Source organism: Callospermophilus lateralis, chromosome 1 (genome assembly GCF_048772815.1).
Source record: "Callospermophilus lateralis isolate mCalLat2 chromosome 1, mCalLat2.hap1, whole genome shotgun sequence".
Classification (NCBI taxonomy): domain Eukaryota; kingdom Metazoa; phylum Chordata; class Mammalia; order Rodentia; family Sciuridae; genus Callospermophilus; species Callospermophilus lateralis.
The window spans coordinates 57,733,871-57,757,275 of NC_135305.1; the positions used below are offsets into that span (position 1 = coordinate 57,733,871).

At 36.1% G+C, this 23,405-nt stretch overlaps 2 protein-coding genes across 2 annotated transcripts in view; one reads left to right on the forward strand and one right to left on the reverse strand.

Moving 5' to 3' along the window:
* Positions 1-7,863, reverse strand: part of Lrrc17 (leucine rich repeat containing 17) — a 30,248-nt gene extending 22,385 nt beyond the window's left edge. Inside the window, exon 1 of the mRNA XM_076862473.2 lies at positions 7,714-7,863. The gene's annotated coding sequence lies outside the window, so the exon portion shown is untranslated. The remainder of the gene's footprint in view (positions 1-7,713) is intronic.
* Fbxl13 (F-box and leucine rich repeat protein 13) overlaps positions 1-23,405 on the forward strand; it is a 203,540-nt gene that overhangs the window by 103,336 nt on the left and 76,799 nt on the right. The window contains exon 12 of the mRNA XM_076853668.2: positions 7,644-7,773. Coding sequence (XP_076709783.2) covers positions 7,644-7,773 — 130 coding nt within the window. The remainder of the gene's footprint in view (positions 1-7,643; positions 7,774-23,405) is intronic.

A 23,405-nucleotide genomic window follows, 5' to 3' on the forward strand; every position in this document is an offset into this window, starting at 1 on the left:
CCATTTGTAAGAGTTTGGTAAAATTCAGTGAAAGAATCAGTAGTATGTGTGAGAATCAATTAGCCATATGGAATTGACAATAAAAAAGAATTGTGTTTTATTATTATTTGTAAATGTGTGTTATTCAACCTTTATAAGATAAGTAAGATATAAAATTTTATAATAAACTTAAATATATTTATATGCATTTATTTTGGGAGAGCCAGCTGTTTTGTTTAGCAAATAAAATAAATTAAACAGCCAGAAACTGATTTATATTTTTATAATATTTAGCTTTCCTATCAGGAACATAGTTTATTATTATTTTTTCAAAATTCTTAAGTCTCTCAATACAATTTTATTTGTTTACATAGGTTTTATTTTGTGTGAAAATTATTCTTAAGAATCTTTTAAATTGTTATTGAGAATGGTAGCCTTTCTGATTATATTTTCCAAATGGTCACTTTTGAACTTCAATATGAGATGCAGGTATTTTTTAAACTTTTTATTTGATTGATTTCTTTCCTGATCAGGGCTATAAAATTATTTCTATATAAATATATAAAATTATATAAAATAAAGATAAATATATAAAATTATTTATAAATAAGATTTTGGGCAAAGCCCACAAGATATGGTAAATATTATTTTCATTTTCTAAACAAACTAGTCTATATTTGCTTTCCTCTTTGACCCAAAAATTATTTAGAAGAGAATCTTTGGTCTAAGTGGTTGACATTTCTTTGATTAAGGTTCTGTTTTTAATTATGCACTGTAGTCAAGAAATGTGGACTGAATTATTTCTACTTTTTGGAATTTATTGAGATTTCTTGGTGGACTAGTTATAATCAATTTCAACAAATCATCTATGAATGTTTAAGATAGTTTCTTTTTGAGAACAAAATTCTGTATATATGTGTGCATATATACATATACCTTCTTGATATGTCATGATAGAATAGTGATATATATTAGTGGCTTATTACAGTCAAACTTCTAAATTTATTTTGATGTTATTTTATTTATTAAGGTTCATAAGTATCACATTTCAATATAGATTATAGCTTTTATTCACATGAAGTGATTTTTTTTTCCTGGTTGTTTCTTTGTCATGAATTCTTTTAAATCTACTATTAAATAGTCACCTTTGTTTCCTTTCACTTGTCCTTTTTGTGGAAAAACTGTATATATTCCCATATTTTTAACTTTTGTGTTATTGGGTTATAGATTTGTTTCTTATATGCAGCACATAGTTAACATTGCATTTAAAAAATTTTTCCTCTTTGCCTTTTAAAGAAGACAGTTTAAAAGATTAATATTCTTGTAAAAATTTAGTGTGAGGTCTTTCTTTTACTATCTTTTTTTGATTTTTCTATTACTGCACTGTACTCAATGTTTCTATATCTACTTTTAAAACAAAGGTGTTTAAAAGGTATTATACATTCTGTTAATCATGACTTTTGCTAATCACTTAACTTTTAATATTGATTTTTAGTGTTTTACATGTAATATCATAATCATAATTACAATTACTATGTAACCCCAACAAGTTAGGCTACTTATTGGAACTGCTCTTCTCTCACAGATTCCTTATTCTTTAGTTCTTATTTTTGATTCATCCTATGATGACCAGAGATATAATTTTAAAAACTCTTTTCTTAGGAAAGATGCATGATTGTTAGAATTTCAGCCATTGATCTCTGAAAAATGACTGTTATCTTAGAAGATGAACAACAACTTATCCTGGTATATGATTATTCAATCATATCCCTTATTTTATCTTTAAAACTCTTAGGTGTTGCTCTATAAACCTTGATGTTTCAGATGAAAGAAAAATCTAAAAGCCAGCATGATTTTTTTTGTTAAGAGAAGGCAAGCAGAGAGTCAGAATTAAGGGCCCTCCTTTGTAACTTATTTTTTTTACCAAGATGTTTCCAAGAGTTTCTTTTTCTGTGAGAAATTAAAGACATTTTCCAAGCTTAATTGTGTTCTTTTAATTAATTTTTCCTGGAACATGGTAAACTTTTTGAACATTAAAACTTGAACTTTTTTTTTTCTCAGCCCAAGAAGATGTTTCTCTTTTTAATGCTTCTATTCATTTGTTCAAGGTTCATCTTAAAAATCCCCTTTTATTTTTATATTTATTCCTGTTCTTCGAAGCTGCCATATTTTTTCTCACAATTTTTGTCTACATATATAGTTCATTGCATACTGCTTTTTCTATACCAGTAATTCTTAAAGTGCATTCCAAAGACAACAGTGTTCAGGCAAATATTTAAAACCTGGCTGGGGTGGTGGGTGGAAGGTTGTACTGATTTCTGTGGCATAAATAGTCCCATTGTGGCCAATTTTAAGCCATAACAAGATGCCATTTAATGTGAACTTAAGAGATGTTAAAGTTCAACTGGAGCTGGCACAAGCCAGCTCCAATAACATCACTGTGGGAGGCCCCCCATGAGGATCTCCAAGACCTTGCAGAAGTTCTTTAAGGTCCTCTAATCCTTTGATTTAGAATTTCATTCAGGACTTTCTTTAGACATTCCATACTAAAGTATATAAATATAATTACATATATGTATATATGAATCTCTGTTTCTCTACCTGAATATATGTGTTAATATGTATATGAATTATTTCTACTTTTTAGATTTTATTCAGATTTCTACATAGAATAGTTTAGTAACAGTACATACATAATAGTATAGAGAGAGAGAGAAGGAAGAAGAGAGATACAGACAGAAAGAATATTATAAAATCCATATATGAAAAACTGAATTTAGGAAGTAGATGATTTGAGAGTGGTTTATATCACATTACAAATTAAGTTCTTTTCAACTTAAAAATATTTCTCCAATCATACATTTAGATAACCTTTTTCTCTTAGGGAAATTTAATATGATATTCTAGCTATGTATAACTCCTTAGGGATGTTTGTTTTACAAATCAAACTGTACCTTATTGGGCAATAGATAGAAAATAAGAATTTTATTTAACTTCTAGTTCTTGCCATTAAAAGAATGTTATGCAGAATAAATGCTTCTTAATACTGATTTTTTTGGTCATATGGAAAAAATATACACTGACTTATCTATGACAAAAATATATTTTGTAATGATTTTCTATTTTTTGCTGTTTTCCATTGTTTCAAATGTGCTTGGACATGCAAAAGTGTTCTTTAAGCTATAAATAACCAGAGAAATGGTGGTTGTTGCTGCTGTCATTCTCTTTTCATGCCTTTAGTACTTCTTTCCAAAGAAATCATTTGCCAGAGGAAAAATATAATTTGTTTGGTCTTTTGGGCCACACTGATTTGTCATCTTTCATTTGAATTTTTTTCCTCACTTCTTTGGAGACTTGCTTAATTTTCTAAAGTTGAAACTGAGGGCTGTCCACAGTCCATGCCCATTTCAGGAAATTTCCCCCCTCTATTATTTCCTGAATTCAACCCTTTGCAGTCACTCCTGTTGTCACAACTAGGTGGCACTCTCAGCTCCTTATTTGGCACAGCATCCTGCTGGTCCCACCTCCTGTTTTACTTCCCTACAATCTGCCCTACTTTGTGCCCCAAGAAGGATCATACTAGAACACTCTTCTTATTGTGTCTACAACCTTCCTTAACTATCTCTTAACATTATCCAGTCAAATGAACCTGCCTAAGTCTTCCAAGAGAAGCCCTTAACTCTGGACCTCTGCTTGCCTTCTCTATAGCTGGAAAACCTTTCTGCTTCTCTTTGCTAATCCTTAGCCTCAAGTCATGCCATCTGCCCGAAGTGCAGTGTTTTCTCCTCTCCCTACATTCTAATAGCCACATTCATTCACTTATTCATCACATATTAACTAACTACTATGTACATATGGTTGGTAGTACAGTCATTATGATCTGTGTTCTCTGCACTCCCCATTCACCTTTTTTTTCTTTCACTGTGTCAGCCATGCTGACTTCTAACTCTTGGGCTCAGATAATCCTCCCACTTCAGCCTCCCAAAGTAACTGGGACTATTGGCATGGACCACCATGGTTGGCTTGATCTGCTGTAGTGGAGTGGTGTCTAATTATTTTTCATAAAGATGAGTTGATCCTTCCTTTGGCTTAAAACTTGTTGTCAGGGGTTATCATTTTTACATACCATTTCTTATTGTCAGGGATTATATAGAGTACCCATGAAAGTGGGGCAGACAGAGTTAGCCCTTGTCCTGTCTGAACAACCTCAAGTTCACCCTGTAAGAAAGAGTCCATATCACTCTACTTTTTCTGCAAAATTACATTTCTTGAACCTGCCTCTGTTAAACTAAAGAACCCAACACTCCACTCTAAAGAATCCACATGCAAATTATCTCTTTTACAAACTTGGTCTTGTCTTAGTGATTTTTAAGAGAACTTTTCATTAAAATACATAATTTTATATTCCTCAGGTATTAAAGATTTGAAGGGGCTGGGAATGTGGCTCAAGCGGTAGCGCGCCCGCCTGGCATGCGTGTGGCCCGGGTTCGATCCTCAGCACCACATACAAAGATGTTGTGTCCGCCGAAAACTAAAAAAAAAAAATAAATATTAAAAAATTCTCTCTCTCTCTCTCTCTCTCTCTCTCTCTCTCTCTCTCTCTCTCTCTTTATAAAAAAAAATAAAGATTTAAAGACAAAACACTTCAGTTCTTCATAGGAAACAAAGCCAGAAGAAAGGAGGAAAAAATAATCTCTGTAGTTTCTACAAGAATTGTAGTTTATTACATATAGTAGCAGCAGAAAAATAAATAAACCACAAAGAGAATACCCATCCCTCAATATGAAAAACTTAAATTATTAAATAATTAGGAAAAGATTTAAAAAGATTGGAAACACTATGCCTCAAAACGGAGTTAGAGTTGTCAGATAGTCTCTGTGCTGGGAAAAATGTTGAACCAGACCTTACTCATGTAGGAGACATATTTCTTTGCCAAAATCCTTAATAAAAAGTATCACTATTGCATAAAATTTGCCAAGTGTGATTTCACTATTAACTGATATTTTTCCCATCTCCAACAGCTTTAAGTATGCCACATGTAAATCCCTTGACAGCTGTCTAGGGCCATTCTAGATTCCTGTACTTTGCTTGCACACTCAGAGTGGTTTTCATGAGGTTCCATTTTGAAGACAGCCATTCAGCCTAGGAACTTATTTAGGAACTTATCTTTTGTCTAAACTGGAGATTTTCAACCTGGGGTCTATGAACCCCCCAGAGGATCAGGGATGAAATTTACAGGGTCTGTGTATTTTGATGGGGGTGGGGAATTCTCTCTTATTTTCATTAATCTCAAACTGAAATGTAGATTTAAAAAATCAGAGTAGGATTAGCAGCTCTGGGACTTTTTTTCCCCACATAAATGCAATACAGAAGAAAGGAGGAAAAAATACACTCTTCTCATGTTATAATTGTTACACATATTTTGAAATACCACTGACACTCATCACTACTTCACAATCATAGCACTTATTAGAACTGCCACTAGCTCTTGTTATTTAATTTATTAATAAAGAAGCACATATATTACTGTTCTATCCATTTGGTTTTAAAAATGTTTTGATAATTAGATAGTTCAATATAATTGGCTGCTTTTTAATCTTATGTATTTTGTTTTATGAATAAAAAAAACATTATACTAAGAAAGAATCTTAGACCTCACTAGACTGCCAATGGTGTCTATAACAACAACAACAACAAAAGCCCCTTCAATTCTCATTTTTCTTACTTGTTAAATGATGACATGGATTTAAGTAAATAGAAGAATAGGCTTGGGCCAAGGTATAGACTCAATGTGACATCCCTTAAACTGTTGAAATCATCTGTAAGCACCACTCTTGTCAGATGAGTATCTATGCCATTAAATGGAAGAAACAGTACAAACTCCATAAAAACTTATTATGTGGGTTTTATTTGGGGGTAGTAGTAGCAATCCTAACAATGCATATATTCTCAAAGCTTCTACAATATCCCCACTGGTTTTAATTGTCAAAATCACCCTCAAGCTACTACTATTACATTTGTGTTCTCATTTAATTGCATACTTCTAAAGGCAAAGAAAGAGAGGATGGGATTACATTCCTCGTTACTGAGGGTGAGTAAAGCTCGTGGCCCCACAGTTGGTTAGGATAAAAAAAAATTAGAGATGAAATTCTTATCACCGCTTAGCAGATGGGGAAACAATCTCTGAGAGTTAAGTTGCAGAAAGTATCAGGGCTAGGACTGGAATCTAGTTTGGTCACATTCCACAATCTGGTATATTTTCCGTTGTGTGGCGCTGTCTACCTCACTACTCTTTTCTCCAAATCAGAGATCTGCAGGGTTGTTAGAAGTGACAAACCCCACCCCTACGTTCTTGACTTAATTGAATCACAGAGTTGAAGGGAGAAGAAGAGAAAGTGAACTTTGGCCTCACTTTTAGTCCACTGGGGGCGGGCCCTTGGGGAGAGGGGCGAGTCTGCAGAGGGTAGCACTTTCTCAGTCTGGGCTTCCCTCTCTCCCTGGCGGAATCTCCTGTATACAACCATTCCTGGAGAAAAAAGTTATGAATCAAATAATTCTCTGTAGAATAGGAATCATTATAATATATAGATGTGTTTTTCAGATTTTAAAACTCTGATTAATAAATGGTCCATACTTTTATATCTTGTTTTCCATTTGAGGGAAGTAGATTTTATTAAATTAATTTGTAAGCTTTTAAGGGGCAGAGAGGCATTTTTCTCCCCACTTTCACATTTGCTGCTAAACTGTTGCAGATCATAAACCAAGAGCAAGTTGTTAATTCCATAACAAAAGCAGGCAGTAGTGGGAGTTCTTGCACTTCTAAAATACACAGAGTGTCCTCAAAATGTGAGCCCTTACACAGTAGTATAAGCTCATCCTAATTACTCTCCTTTTTTTTCTGGAAGCTCTCATTTTGGTCAATGGGGTAATGCTATGTTTCATTTGCTTCAACGCTGTAAGATTGAGAGCCTCTGATACAGTTTTTATCTTTTTCATGTATTGCCCACTCATTTGCAAGCTGTTCTTCTTAACCTATGTTTCAGTTCTGTGTAGCAATGTCTTTTTTTTTTTTTACAATTTTTAACTATAATAATAAAACTGTTACTTATAAAAGCATGCATACTTAAGTCTATGTCTATATTTTTCAAACCAATAACTTATCAGATCCATTTAAAGAGACTCTTATGTTCTGTTTTGCCTTCTTTCCCAAATCCTCACTCTCTCAGAACAGTTCAAAGTTTGTCTTTGTAGACATTTTTTCGTATTATTTTGTTGCTCCAAAGCTAAAACCTAAAAACAACAATAAAGCAAACCCTCACTTTTGGTTTCAAAAACAAACTAACTTCCAAACAATATGAATGCAACCCCCCTCCCCCACATTGCCCAAAAAAGCTTTAGCCCAGTCAACTTTCTTAAAAATCTAGCCAAATATTTTTTTATTCTGTTCCTTTAAAAGGTAATTATGCATTATTTCCTATAAAGGTCTCCTTTAATTAACAAGAAGAGAGTGAACTATAGAGTTAAACTGTTGAACCATCTGCAAGGAGAAAAAAAATTAATCTACAGTTTTAGTTCTCTTTGTCATAGTGGCTTAAGAAAGATGTGAGAGAGCAGCTGAAGTATAATTCTTTTCCTTCCTCTCATTTCTCTCTCTGTCTTTTCAGACACTTCCACAACTTACAGAATCTTAGTTTGGCTTATTGCCGAAAGTTCACGGACAAAGGTTTACAGTACCTGAATTTAGGGAATGGATGCCACAAGCTCATCTATCTGGACCTTTCCGGCTGCACCCAGGTTTGTCTTTTAGTCTTCTCTTTCCAGCAGCAGGCAAGGAAGTCCTCCGGAGCACAGGCTGCATCCAGCTCTCATGTTATACTAATGCTGTGCACGGTCCGCAGCACACTCTTCAGAGGTTTTAAATTACATGGCCACAGCTGCTTAAATTTTCCCCAGGATCGCTACTATAGGCTCTTGGCTTCCTTCCACTAGAGTGTCACATCGACAAACAGGCAAAGCTCATTGGATGATGAAACAGACCACTTCTGTGGAGATACTCTGAACACAATTCTAAGACCAGAGTCCAAATCTTGAAAACTTAAAGTTGCTACTCAGATACAAACAAAGGAAAACCTTTGGGTGAGAATTTGCACAGAATTCCTGAAAAGCTAATAACTCTAACAGTTTTTTGTTTGTTTGTTTGTTTGTTTGGTGGGGGGTGGGTGGGTAAAATCCCATAGGGGATGCATGTGAGGAAGGAAATGTAACAATTGCAATTTTAAAAATCGCATTACATTCTTGGGTTCTATGTGGAAAAATATTTTAAGTTTGAGGAAACAGGGTTAGGAATGTTGGGCAGAAAGTAGGGTAAAGTTGTGGAGAACAGACCACGTGCTCTGGAAATAATTAATGCATCATTGTTAGTTTCTTCTGCTCTAATTTTGATAGATCTAAGCCATAATTTTTAACTTATTTTCTCCCTGTGTGTTTTCTTGGTATTGGTATCATAGTCTGTTTCTTATTCCATATAAACAACATAATAGCACAAGTAAGAACTAGCTGAAATATTGATGTCTACCATTTATTGAGTTGTTACTATATGTCAGGCACTGGGTTGAGTGCTATACAGATAAGATTTCCTCCTCATAGAATGTGGTGAAGTTTATATTTATTATTTCTACTTATAAATGGAGTGGTTGACTAAACTAAGGTTGCACAGTTGGTGAAAGCTCATGACACTGGTACAATTACAAACAACTTTGGTGGATACCAAGCAGGCAGACCATGGTTTCTTGATATATTGGATATAGGGGAAAGGAAGGGATGATATTAAACTAGTATTAAGAATGTCTAGATTAATTTTCTCTAAAACTTGTCCACTGATGTGTAGCTTTGCTAAGTGTCAACCTAGACCACACTTGAGTACCAGCTTGGCTGAACTTGAGACAGTCTTCTTCCTGACCTCCTTTTTCTTAGAGCATTCCCTTTAGAAAACTTGAAATTGTAAGAACTTGAAAGAATGACATTCTTTCTCTGCCTGCTTTGAGATGTAAATCTTTTTTACAAGCAAGAAGCATCTTGCTTTTAAAAAAGCAAGGACTTGGGAGCACTCCCTTTGATAGATAATCATCAAAGAAGATAGTACCCTATCTTCCAGTTTCTGTGGGAGGATAGAAGCCTAACTTTGCTGGGCACCAGTTAGCAAACACAGATGGCCTATTCATAGAGGAAAATATTTGCAAATTCAGAGATAAGGTAATGTGCTTGACAAATTCCATTAAGCAACCTCCCTTCAATTATAATTCCTCTGGTGCTTTTATACTAGCTTACTCCAATGCTGAAGACCCCTCCTACAGTATAAGTTGCTTCCTTATTTATCTCCATTCCCACAAGGTTATTGAAGCAGCAGCAGCAGCAACAACAACAACAACACCACACACACACACACACACACACACACACACACACACCCTAGGGATGAATAGTTTTAGACACATAAAATTCTCAAAAGTTTCATGTCTGTTATCCATTACCCAAATATGCATGCAAAGCATACACCAAAACGTACATAGTTTACCTTTACATTTTGAGCCAATATTTACAATTTTGGAGTTTCTCTCTCTCTCTCTCAATCGTTCTCTCTTTCATACACACACACACACACACACACACACACACACGACTTTTTAAAAGGAAAAACTAGCTGAATTGGGCCTGCACCCCATGTGACAGCAACAGGCTGGAGCTGAGTCAGCCTCACCCTGGTGAGGTGGACCATGATCTCTTCAGAGTGCACCCCTCTCATCTGCTCAGCAAAATCCATGCATGCATTTATCTGTACTGTAACTGCTTAATTCATTGCCTGCCTGAATTCGTCAGTATTTACTTACTAAATTCGTCAGTATTTAAGTTTGGCCTAAATGTGTAAAGAGGAGAATTCTTTTCCTAGTTGTGCCTTAATTTTGTATCATTGCACAAAACAATGTTAATTTCTTTCATTTACCACGTTTCCATTTTCGTTTGTTTAATTCAGTAGAAATTTCACTCATGGTGCAAACACTGTTTTAGGCACTGGGAATTGAGCCATATGAGCCCCCACTGGAAATCAGAAATGCGCTTGTTATGAACCACACAGATCATAGTAACAGCCATTGCTATTGCTTCACAGAGGACCTGCGAAGCTTGTAGGTTACTGCTGCTGAGGAACTTCTCAAGTCCTGAGAGGAGGCTCCAGCACCCACCTCCCCAATTCGGAGCTCAAAGAAGGAATTTGATGATTTGCAGATTTTTAAGGCTTTCCCCTCTAAGTTAGAAGTTTTATCTTGGAAACTAAAATCTACTTTCTAAGTTTGGAGTTTTGAACTTGCAAGTCATGTGTTAATATAGCTAGCCAAGGAGAAAGGACCTAATAAGAAATGACTTGAGAAGAGAAACTTACACCTAAATGCTTTGGCTGGTGTTTGTTGAGTGCCTGCTGTATGCTGGGCACAGTGATGGGTAAAACAGCATTCCTGTCCTTTAGGAGTTCAGGATTAACATAAAATATGCCAAGGATGAAACTTTAATATAGTCATTGCTGCCCTGAAAAAGGAAAAAATTATTTATACAATATCGTGAAAGAATTGTAACCAGACTTGTTGGAAAAAATAATAGATGATGGAGAGCTGCAAGGAAAAGTGAAAAATCAGTGACATATGTTTTAGAAATATTCTTCACTCTTTGGGAATTATGAACACTCCAGGTACATGAAGCAATGTCACTGATTTCTAACGAATGTCAGCACTTGTGCATTCACCTGCATACTGTCATCCTTTGTGAGGTTGAGATGAGCTTCTCTTCACTTTCTTTTGCTTCAAACACTCGCCCCTGTAATTGATCTCAAAGCAGGGGAAGGCCCCTCTGTCATTAATCCTGGCAAACTTCTAGTCTTACACTTGTCACCTTGAATTATCTTTTCTTTCAGAGCTGGAGTGCTCTGACAGAAATTTTCTTTATAGAGTTTTTTCAGAAGAAGGAGGAAAATGAGATTTATTTTATTAAAAAAAACAGATTAAAAAATAAATTTGTTGAACAAATTTAATTCATTGCCTTTTATATTTACCATTCCTTCAGTATTTTAGTTATAAAATACTAGCTTATGCCAAAAAAAGTTTCAATAACATATTTAAACACAACTTGGAAAGCACTTTTGGAGACACAAATGATTTTATCATATAAAGAAAGTACCCTGTCCCTGTGCGCCTTAGTTATCTATGGCCTGGGAGATATTTGGCAACAATGAGTTCATTGATTTTGATCTCTACTTGAAGGAATGATACGTGGTCTGACTCACGGTAGACATTTGTCAGATGTTTATTGGATACTTGACTTCATGTTTAGTTCAATAAGTGAAACTAATGATCATTGTTTGAGATGATAATTTTTCTTCTCGCATCATACTTTGCTTCAGGGTGCCACTCCTCTCCCATCCCATATGGTTCTGGGGGGCTGTCATCCATAGCACACTCAGAGCAGCACAGCAGGGTAATCCAGAGCACAGGTTCTGGGTACCTGCATGTTAACCCTAAAATTGCCATTTATTAGTTATGGAAATGGTGCAGTATATCCCCCTGTGTACCTAAGTTTCCTTATCTATGAATGGGAAAATACTAATACCTACTTCATAAATGTGTTATGGTAATGGAATGATTTGATACAGTTAAGATGCTTAGAACAGTGACTGGTACATACTAAGTACTTAGTCACCTTAGCTACTATTATTAGATTTCTGGTATAATTATTTTTTTCATGGCTACTGGTCATTTGGTCCAGGCCTAGCTGATCATAAATTGTATCCCCAATGGCTGGAATTTGTCCAGGGAGGGTATGTGACCCTAGCACAAAGCCATTTAGAATTTTCCAGGTACTTAAAATTGGGGGAATAGATTCTGTGCTCCCTGAGGTTACAGAGCCTGGAGCATGTAAGTTGAAGCTGCTTTGTGGTTCTGTTCCTCAGCAACACGGGAGACAAATTTTATCTGCAGTGGAAGAGAATGAAGCCATCATTAAAAAGTCAATCTTTGAGGGGGAGATGATGTGTTTGAGGAAAGGTAACAGGTTGTTTAACGGACCTTTTGGTTGGAGGCTCCTTTTTAAAAAAATTTTTTTTCTTAGTTGTAGTTGGACACAATACCTTTATTTTATTTATTTATTTTTATGTGGTGCTGAGGATTGAACCCGGCACCTTGCACAACCCCAGCCCCTGGGGGATGCTTTTTTTCCTCTTCTACTTAGTCTAGCTTATGTTGGGTTCCCATTACTGCAACTAGAAGAAACTGGTACAACTCTGGCAAGGGTTTCATTCTTATTTGGCTTTCAGTTGGTGTTAAAAAGAATATTTCTGGGGCTCAGGTTGTGGCTCAGTGGTAGAACGCTTGCCTAACATATATGATGCACTGGGTTCAATCCTTAGCACCACATAAAATAAATAAATAAATAAAGTTTAAAAATCCAGTATAGATTTAAAAAAAAAGAAGAAGAATATTTCCGGTTGGGCTTTATGAATCGCCTTGTTCAGGAATAAAACTAAAGTTTAAAAGGGAAAGTCGTGAAGGTTTCTCATGGCTTTTCACATACTCATATTCTATGATCTAAACAAATTTGTTGTTTTGAACATGTTTGTGACTGGCCACAAAGCAGTCCTTATCACGCCAGAGACTGATTAAATCTGCTTTCTGTTTTTCTGGCGGTTGGGACCTAATAAACAAAGAAACTTCTCTAATGAATTTTTTAAGTGAGTTTTGCCATACTAAGTTTTCCCAAAATATAACATATAGACAGAAAAATGCACAAAGTACTATGAGCATTCATGTACATGTGTTTTGGTGAACACAGCACATATTTTTGTTGTGGGTACACAGAGACTTCAAATGACTGAATGGTCAGGTGTATGTATGTTCAGCTTTAGTTGATATTGTTAGTTTTCCAAAGTGGTTGTACCAATCTTAGTGACATTTTAATGTTTTAGAAAATAATAGAGATGTGATTTCTGCAGGAAGGCTGATGCTGCAGCTCCTCATGCTTACTCCCCATATTTATCCACATCATTTATTTTCACAGCAACACTATTATTAAAGTATTTTACAAGAGGGGTAGGAGAACAATTTTCAAACCCAGCCAGAGTGGGTTTCTGTGCTGAGCACTCTTTCTTTCTCAGAATCTAGCAGTAAGGATTTATATCATCTTATATTCTCTTTCACAATAAGTAGTTTCATTACATTTCCCTTTTCAAATATTCTTATAAGACTGCCAGAACCCAATAAGGAACTCCTATTGGTGACTATTTTCAATAAAAGAAATTAAAAAGATAAGTTTAAGACTTTTATGTTTCACTGAGCATAGTGACACAAGCCTATAACCCCAGTGACTCAAGAGGCTGAGGTAGGAAGATTGTAAGTTTGAAGCCAGCCTAAATAACTTAGTGAGACCCTAAACAACTCAATGATACTGTGTCTAAAATAAAAAATAAAAAGGACTGGGGATGTGTTAACCCAAGTGCCCCTGGGTTAAATCCCTAATACTATAAATAGTAAATAAAATAAAATAAAAATTTTGTGATTCTTCTGCAGTGTTGTACAGTGGAGAAAAAAATATTCAAGAGAAGAAGTATGACTAGGGATTTCTATTTTATTTCATATTGGATTTCTTTTGTTAATTTTAGAATTTAGGTACCAAGAACACATTTACTTGTATTTCTCAGTTCAGGCATCATCTGTCTCTGCAGGGTGCTGCTCTTGTTTTACTTATTTCCTTCTTTTCCCCTCCCCCACCCAGGCCACTCCTCTGATCTGTTTTATGTATTTCCTAAAATCTCTGTGTATTCTACTCTTACACTGTTGTTCTCTGTTTTAGCATTTTAAGTCTCATAAATTATGTTATGCCAAAGTTCTTGTTTCTTACTTGACAATATTACTGAAATTACTTGATTAAGTCATCTCCTCTTCTTTCCAACCTCAAAATCAGAGAGAGCCCTTGGGTTCAGTCCTTTTCAGGCTACATCTGCTTCTTTGAGAATTTCATCCTATCTTGTATCCTTTTATCATCTACAAAAATAAGCATATATATATGTGTGTGTGTAAATGTATATACACATGAACATATAAAATCATATACACATATACACTTATATATTTGCATACATATTTATGCCCATATGCATATCTACACACATATTTGTGCATAATTTATGTATATAGAAGTTTATTGTATACTATATAATCTCATATATATGAAAGAAGTCCAACCCAAACTTCCTTCTCAAATTTTGGACTCATACCTTAAAAAAAAAAAAAAGTCTAGAAATAACTCCTTGCTCCACCACAGCCTTTCCCATTTTAGTTAATGGTAGCTGCATATTTATAATTGCTTAGGCCAAAAATTTTGATGTCATCTGTGATATATTGAATTGTGTGTTCCCCCAAAATTTATATGTTGATAATCCTAACCACCAGTACCTCAAACACAGGTCACTGCAGATGTAATTAGTTAAGATGAAGTCATCAAGTGTGGGCCCTAATCCAATATGATGAGATGTCCTTATAAAAAATAAAAATTAGACAGGGACTCAAGCATGCAGTGAGAACATTGTGAACATGAGGACAGTCACCAAGGAGAGAGGCCTAGGAACAAATCCTTTCCTCAGAGCTCTCAGAAGGAGTCAAATCTATGGACACCTTGATCTCAAATCTCAAGCCTCCAAAACTATGAGAGAATGAATTTCTGTTGTTTAACCCTCCAGTTTGTGGTATTTTCTTATAGCAAATGTCACCCTTCACTTCCCCAACCCCAATTCCTTTCTTTCCAACATCCATTCTGTTAGAAAGTCCAGTTGACTCTTTTTTTTTTAATATTTATTTTTTAGTTGTGGTTGGACACAGTACCTTTATTTTATTATTTATTTTTATGTGGTGCTAAGGATTGAACCCAGGGCCTCACACATGCTAGGTGAGTGCTCTGTTGCTGAGCCACAACCCCAGCCCTCCAGTTGACTCTTCCAGCAAAATCCATCCAGGATCTGACCACCTCTCAGTGTCTCCACAGCCACCACTCCAGTCCAGGTGGCCCTGTATCAGTGTGCTCTCATCACAGTATGTAGAATTATCATTTTGAAACCCACGTCAATGTCCTTCCTCTGCTCAAATACCTGGCAAGGCTTCCTGTTGACTCAATAAAAGAAAAGCCTTGGAAGGACCTAGAAGGCCCCTTGTAATCTGCCTTGTCCTCTAGTTGCCTCTCTGACATCATTTCTCTGACTCTCCTTCTTGCCAACTTTGTTCCAGCCACATTGGCTGTCTTACTGTTCATTAAAAAAAAAAAAAAAAAAAAAAAGACAGTGGGGGCAAGCTCCCACCTTAAGGGTTTTTTAGTGGCTGTTCTCCCTGCCTGGAATGTTCTTTCTGCAGATATCTGTATGGTTAACTTCCTCTAAGTTTTTCCTCAACTGTTCCCATGAATAACTGAATAAATGGATAAAAAGGCACAGTTAAAATGCTCCAAAGAGATCCATATTAGTTCATTTCAGAGCTTTCTAAAATAAGTTCCTATTTCTCTCAAAACCCCAAAATGGAAAATGTGGGTAGAATCAAGTTTTATTGGAGAGAACAAATCTATTCTATTGTACATGAGAAAGTGCCATTTGGGAGGGTAGTGATTCTTGGTTCTTGCTCCCCACTAACCTCTGCTCTGTTTGTGTAACTCCAGGGAGTCTCCTGTTGCCATTAACTTGGAGTAGCTACTTTCTCTACAGATTCATGTGCATAACACAGAGTTATGGTACTGTGCAGGGAGCTGGGCGTTGAATAACCACAGACATGCTGGGAAGGACAGCTGTGTCCAAGCCAAATTCAGACTGAAACCCAAATGCTCAGAAAGCTACAATTCTGAACGTGGAATGGGAGAAGGAGCCAGATGAAGAGTAGGGAATTTGGACCAATGTTCCAGTTTGCACATGCAGCTTCTGAATAATTAAAGGGACAGTAGGAGAGCTTTCTGTGAGTTTTCTGCCTTTGAGCCCACCCCGCTTTCTTCATTTCCAGTCTCAATTGTTTCACTAGGTTCTTTTGTCCTCTGCCTAGACATCTCCATACCATCTCTCTCTCCTATTCATTATGCTAACTTGAAACTATCCTTTGAGACTCTGCTCAATCAAAACCTTCCCGTCTGGGTTATGACCTGTGCATCCTTTGACTATTGCACTTTTCATAAGCAGTCTCTATGTATTCAGTGGTCTGCTGCCCTCCCCAGTGTGAGTGCCTTGCTGGCAGGAATGATACCTCGTTTAGCTGCAAATAGGTATCCTTAGCACATAATACTATTCATGTCAAGGTAGGACTGTGATCAGTGTTTGATGAATCAATGAGTGAATGAGACTGCAGAGAATTTCATGGCATGACTAGCCAGGTGCTTCAGATGGAAGCACAGGAGATTTGTTTGGTAGCTTAGAAGTTGCCCACCTATTCTGGAGCAGGTGTGCTGATCTCTTCTTGTAAAGGGTTGAGTGTAACATTTCTTCAAACTTGAAAAAGAAAAGAGCCTAGGAAACCATGGAATACAAAGTGAAAGTATTTTTCATCAGTTATATTTCAGTTGCTACACAAAAATAAACAACAATGAAAACAGACTGCATCCCAGAAATGTTCAAATGATTCTAATACTCAGATGCAATAGTAACGGTTTATCGGTTACACTGTTAAATCTCTCTGGGACCCATGAAACTTAAAGGAAGGTTGTGCAAACTGCAAACTGAAAGATTCCAAGGTCATTTCAGTTCGTTCTAGGCTACATGAATTCCAATCTTCCCTTTCATAGAGGCCGAGCTCATGGAAGGTCTTATTTGTTCACCCCTGGGGTTTGTGGTAGAGGTGGGAGAAAGCCACACAGGCATGTCCAGGGACAAGTATACTAGCCAAATTGAATAGAGATTGCATTAGCAAAGTTAGACTGGGAAGGGATTTCCCTTTCTTTCTCTCTCTCACTGTTCTTTCTTTCTTCCTCCCTCCTTCTATCCTTTTTTCTTTCTTTTTATGCATCAGAAGTCAGTGGGATGATGAAAGGAGCCCAAACTGAATTCAGGAGACCTGGAATCTGTTCATCCTACTGTGCCACCGACCAGTTGTGTAACCTTGGACAGTTACTTGGTTTTTTTCTGCCTCACTTCCCTCATCTGCAGCATAGCTAGGCTGGGTTAGATGATCTCTGAGCCTTTTTTTTTTTTTTTTTCAGCTTTAGGATTTTGGTTTCTATATGGTGACCAACCATAACCACAGAAGGAGCAAGATTGGGAGAAAAGAATAATGGATTTTATTTATCAAGGCTAAATTTTGAGTTCTTGTGATATATCTGGGTGTAAATGACAAGAATTACTTGAAAGTAGAAGTCTGGTCCTTGGAATGGAGCTGGGAGTAGAGGTATAGATTTAGGAGTTTATCAATAAAAGTTAATTCTATAGAATAGTAAAAGATACTTGATCAGCTAAACTAGTTTTGAATGAGCAGATTATATATCAAAATGAATTTGTAACATTTAAATTTGAAGTCATAATGCACTTATATTTGATTGATTTCATTTTCCTACATTCTAGGGAATAATAAAGGGAAGGATATTAATATTTGCTGAATCCATAGTGTAAATACTCTCACCATGGCCTGTTTGAAGTCACCATCTAGAGGTCACTGAACAGGGAGTTGCAGGGAGCTGTGTAGCAGCACACCATTATATAATATTTTCACCATGGAGATATGATAGACATAAATATTCTCAAAAGCACAGATAATGGTAATGTGGCAAAATAAGAGTGATGAGTTTGAGTATGCATTACCTTTGTTTTTAATACAACTTACATAATTTTAAGTTTATATGGTTTAATTTTTAAAGGGCTATGTTTCACAGCTGACTTATGCAGTTCCTGAAAATTAAACAATCAAAAATTTTAACATTCAAGTTCAACTTATACTCACAAGTAGCATGAACTAAAATAGGGGAGTAACTTGCTTAAAATCACACAGAAAATGTCTAGCCAAGGTTAGAACCTCCATCCATCTAATACTAAAGATCAGACAGTTAATCACTAGACTATCATTTGAAGTGCTATATTGCATATCATGAAAAAATATTCATTTTGGGTTTGAAAAATACCATGTAGTCTTAAGTGTCATTTAATAAGGAGTTCTAGTGGAAAATCAGTCAGAAAAAATCACAGTGTCATTTCTGCTGTTTTGGCTCAGTTCTTGTACCTCATTTTCCCTGTTAAAAGGATGCTTTAACATAGTCCTTTGTGAACCACACTTCAACTTGTGTTGAAAAAACTTGTAGAATCTATGAAAATTTTTTGATCCATCTTGTAAATAAGATGTATGAATTTAAATGGTATTTATAATTAGTTTGAACAGAACTCTGTGCTGAATCTCACCATCATGTGTATCTATAAGACACTAATTTGAAAAAAAAAACTGTAATAGTGGAAAGATCAATAGAGTAGAGGAAACGGAACAGGGGTATGGAGAAGGGTAGGGGAAGGAGAAGTATCAGGGACTGAGTTAGAGCACACTATATTCCATGCTCTTATGATTATGTCAAAATGAATCCTAATATTATGTATAACTAAAAAGAACCAATAAAACTCAAGTTAAAAAAATAAAAATAAAGAAACAAACACCTATTGTTTAACATCCCAAGCTTAATATAATCTCTTTGTAGTCAAGATGTATAAAGATTTTTATTATATTAAGTAGCAAAATTGAAACATCTGGCATCAATTTTTAGATCTTGAAGAATCAGATGACAAAATGATGAGTCTCAGAAGAGTAAGATCATGTTTCCCACTCCTGAAAAAAAGATTTGAAAAAAATGTTTCATGTTTTCTGAAAACCATACTTACTTAAATGTCTTCTCTGTTCCTATCTTGGGAAGTGACTTACACACAGAATTTCATGAATTGTTCTCAAAACTCTGTTTTGGTCTTTGGACCTGGTAAAGCATGTGGTAGCTGTAAAGCCACCATCCAGCCTGCTACTCTAGTTAAAGACTAGAGTAGCAGGTCTACTGCTACACAAGTTGCTTTGTGGCTCATTGTGTTGCAAGAAGGAAGTATAACAGGGTTGTGATTCAATTTTTAAAGAAATGAAGCTTCATTATAATCCACGGGAAGCTCTGAGCCATTTGGCCACTGGTGAGGAAAAGAACAAGATAGTGTGTCCTAGACAAGAATGACAAAAGTTCAGGATGGTCCAGCCTGCTTCTGGCAGGTCGCAGCTCTGAGTCATTGTGCAGTGAATGCACACAAGCATTGGCCAGCACACTCGCCTTCCTGGCATCTGCAGGCTTCACTCATGTTGTGTTCTAGCTCCTCACTCACATCAGAAAATGAAACTTTTTCTACATTTGATTGTATGATGTTTTTAGATAAATATGTTAGTTTTTAACAACTGGCTGTATCAACCACCATCCTCTTTAGAAATACTAATTCTAATTTACATTCTACAAACAATTTGTTCAACAACCACTTGGTCTATTTGCAAAGCATCCTTGCACCATCCTCTGCATCAGGCACTGTGTTTACTATAAAGGATACAATGATACTAAGATGCTGTCCATGTTCCTCCCCTGGGATATTGAACATGTGCATAGATAACTACCATATCATCCTATTGGAGTTGGTCAGGGAGGGCTACTTAGTAGAAAGGTATTAGTGAACAGATACAATTTTAGACTGTAGAAGTAGGAGCAGTCAGGAGGAATGTACAGACCTGGAAACTGTAGGATTGTTCAAAGAGAATTGGCAGGACCTCAAGAGGACAATCACCAAGCCTTCTAATATTTCAGAGCTTGTCAAGCCCTCTTAGCACAGACAGTATGAGAAATTTGCTATTGAAGATGCTTGGGGTGCATTTGAATGCAATAAAACAGAATGTTTCATAGTGTTTTGGAGGAAAGCTTTTCTTTCCAGTAATTCATTCTATTTGCTAAGCCAGGCTCAAGGTCACTAAGAGGTCATGAAGGATATATGGATATGACTAAAGTCATTACATTACCCATTAGTCATTGGATACAGTGCTGTTAGAATGAGAGAAACAGCTGGAAATGGTAAAGGAACACAGCTTGGGCCATGTCTACCTAAGATGGATATTTCTTGCTGTCTTAGAGGGTCTGGCCCCATGTATATACATCTTTTCTGTGTTGCCAAACTGACTGATTCAGAGACACTGTAAAACAGAAGTGGAAAGAAGAAGGTTGATGAAATGTTATCATCCGTGTTGTAAATCCTTTCCTCCTTCTTGCCACCTTAGAGTGGCAGAGAGATGTGAGCTGGACCTTGGTGCTCAGCAATTTGATATTCATTTCATGGGGTTCACACAAAACTCATTTCCTTAACAGACAACCTGTCATGTCATGCTGAAGGTTTGAGACCCATTCAGAGGCTGCTGGAGAGAATTTTCATGGAATCACCTAAGCTCTTTTGCCCCTATTAGGAACAGTAGCTATCTGGCGGGCCTAGAGATTGGAACAACACTGGCAAAACCAGTTTCCCCCACTTTCCAACCAGTGAGGGCTTAACCAGAAAAGGGCCAGGTGGCAGGGCTCCACTTGGTGGCAAAATGGAAGCCACAGTCACTTCTCAACAAAGAGATCAGATCCCAGGTATTTTAAGAAAGAATCCTACAGAGAAAATGCACAGATATCAGCTGGGATGAGGCTTGGAATTTTAAAGTGGTAAAATATTTTGCTTTTTCCCTTTAAAGAGAAAATTTTAATTTCAGATTTTATCCTCATTATTTCAGTGAAGAGAAAGCACAACTAATTGCTTGACTGAAAAGATTCTGGCAGGAATATTTGAGTCATAAAATATTAGCCAAACATCTTTTTGGATATTCTAATATAAACTTTGTGGGAAACTAAGCACTTCATGCCAGGACAAAGCTAAAAGTCTCTTCTCAGAGGTTCCTTCCACCCCCTTTTCTAGAAACTAATCTTATTGGTTGATAGCACCAAATTTTTGGCTGCAATGCAAGGAATCACCCAGCTGTGGTTGCTCGTTGCTATCATTTTTTCCCCTTATTCAGGAAATCTTGTGCATTTGAATGCAATAAAACATGTGTTGTCATGAATATGTTTCTAAGACATTAAGAATGAAAATCTTGTTTGTTTATTTTGTGGAAGCCATTGTTTCATGTACCAGTGCAGACAGAATGGACTTATTTGAATGCAATAAAACATGTGTTGTCATGAATATGTTTCTAAGACATTAAGAATGAAAATCTTGTTTGTTTATTTTGTGGAAGCCATTGTTTCATATACCAGTGCAGACAGAATGGACTAGGGCCTGGGATAAAGTGGTAGAACTCACAAGTATTGTCAAAAACAACAGTTTTTGGAGTCCTATGTCACAATGCGAAGAGGTAGTCTCTGGTCTTGGCTCTGCCATTGCTGTGTGGTTTAAGACAATTTATTCATACATTCTGCATTTATGTTATCTAGTCTGTATCAGACCCTCTTTTTAGCACTGGGAGCACACAGTGAGGAATAAAGAATCTGTATTACACAACTTCTCCGAGTATCATTTCTTTATTTGCAGTGCACTGCAATGAGTTCTCAAGGTCCTCTACCCATGGTTCCTGATTTTTGACTTTTCTGTGGGAGCAAATTGTGCCCAGAAGAACAATAACAGGAAAAGTGATATCTGATATTACATGGACAGATATTGTACAGACTAGCTACTTTTATATACATTGCCTACTTTGTTTTCTCAAGAAATCTCTTAAAAATAGATACTATATCTGTTTCATAAACAGGAAACAGAGTTGGAGTAGTTCATTTTGTTACAAATGAGAAAGAGGTAGAATGAGACTCAATCCCAGCTCTGCTGACTCCGAATCGAACATTATTTTCTCCTCTGCTCTCCATGGTTTTATATGTTCATTCATCTCCCCTGAACTTTTCTCTGGGAGAACTTATGGAAAATTTACTCAAGAATCCATGTTAATACAATACAAACTCTCTTGTTCTTGCTTTATGGAGTCTTTCATTAGCTTTCCCTAACTTCTTACCTACTAAACTTCTCTTAATCATTTAGGAGTGGTTTTGTTGCTTCATCCAAGGCCAGCACTCCTATGGCTTTTTTTCTGCTTATGCGTTACCTTCCACTTGGAATCATTTTCAGTATTTCCTATGCCTAGTTGTGCATACTACTTGGAAGTCTGAGGCAAAAGGATCACAAGTTGAAGTCCAGCTTGGACAATTTAGTAAAAAACAGTCTCAAAAAAGAAAAAGATGAAAAAAAATTTCTTGCCTGTAGTCAAATTTTACACTCTTTCTCAGATTTTGTCATATTCCTCAATTTAATTCATTCATTACCTAATAGTTGTCCAACACAATAAGAAATTTAAAATATGACATAGGATCATCTCTTGGGGAAAAATAAGATGCACAGATTATAGGAAACAGTTATGTGCCATTTATTCTTGGAGTTTCCCCACAAAGAGAGGTGTGTAGCAGTGTATGATTCAAAAATGGTCCAAAGTCTTCTTCATGCTACCCTTTTCCAAAAGATGCCTTTTCTGGTTATACCTGGTCATTGTAGAAAGTTTGAAAAACAGAAGTTATCATTCTTCAGAAATAATCACTGTTAACATTTTGGTGTAGTACATTTCTGTCTGTGATGGTTAGTTTTCTGTGCCACTTTGTCTAGTCTAATTGTGTCAAGTTATTTAGTCAAACACCAGTCTAGATTCTTCTGTGAAGTCTTTTTTTTTTTTTAGATTGATAAACATTTCAGCTAGACTTTGAGTAAAGCAGGCTATACTCCATAATGTGGGTAGACTCATCCAGTAAGTTATTCCTTACAAGTAAAGTCTTGAGTTGCTCCAAGAGCAAGCAATCCTGCCTTAAAACTTTAATATAGAATCCTGTTTTCACATGAACTGATTCCTTAAAATCTCTCTATGTCCACATATTACCTAGTTGGTTCTGTTTCTCAGAAGACCTGACTGATATATCTTCTTTATATTTACTTATTTCCTCTGGATTAGTACTTCTCAAGCAGTAATGTGCAAATTAATTGCCTGGGGATCCTATTCAAGTGCAGCTTCCAAGTCAGTAGGTGGTAGGCTGAGATTCTGCATTTCTAATAAACTCACAGGTAATGTTGATTCTGTGGTCTGTGGACCACATTTTGATTAGCAAGACTTTATGTAACCAACTTTTTTTTTAAAAACTAGTCATGATCTCAGTTATTCTATCAAAACATTTGTATTAACTGTATTACACTGCATCAGATGGATTTCTATAATTTAGTTAATGCATTTCTAATTTTTAGTTTGGGGTTAGTTTTTTACCACTATATAATTCTGTGATAAATGCAGCCATGCACTGCATAATGATGTTGTGGTTAACCATGG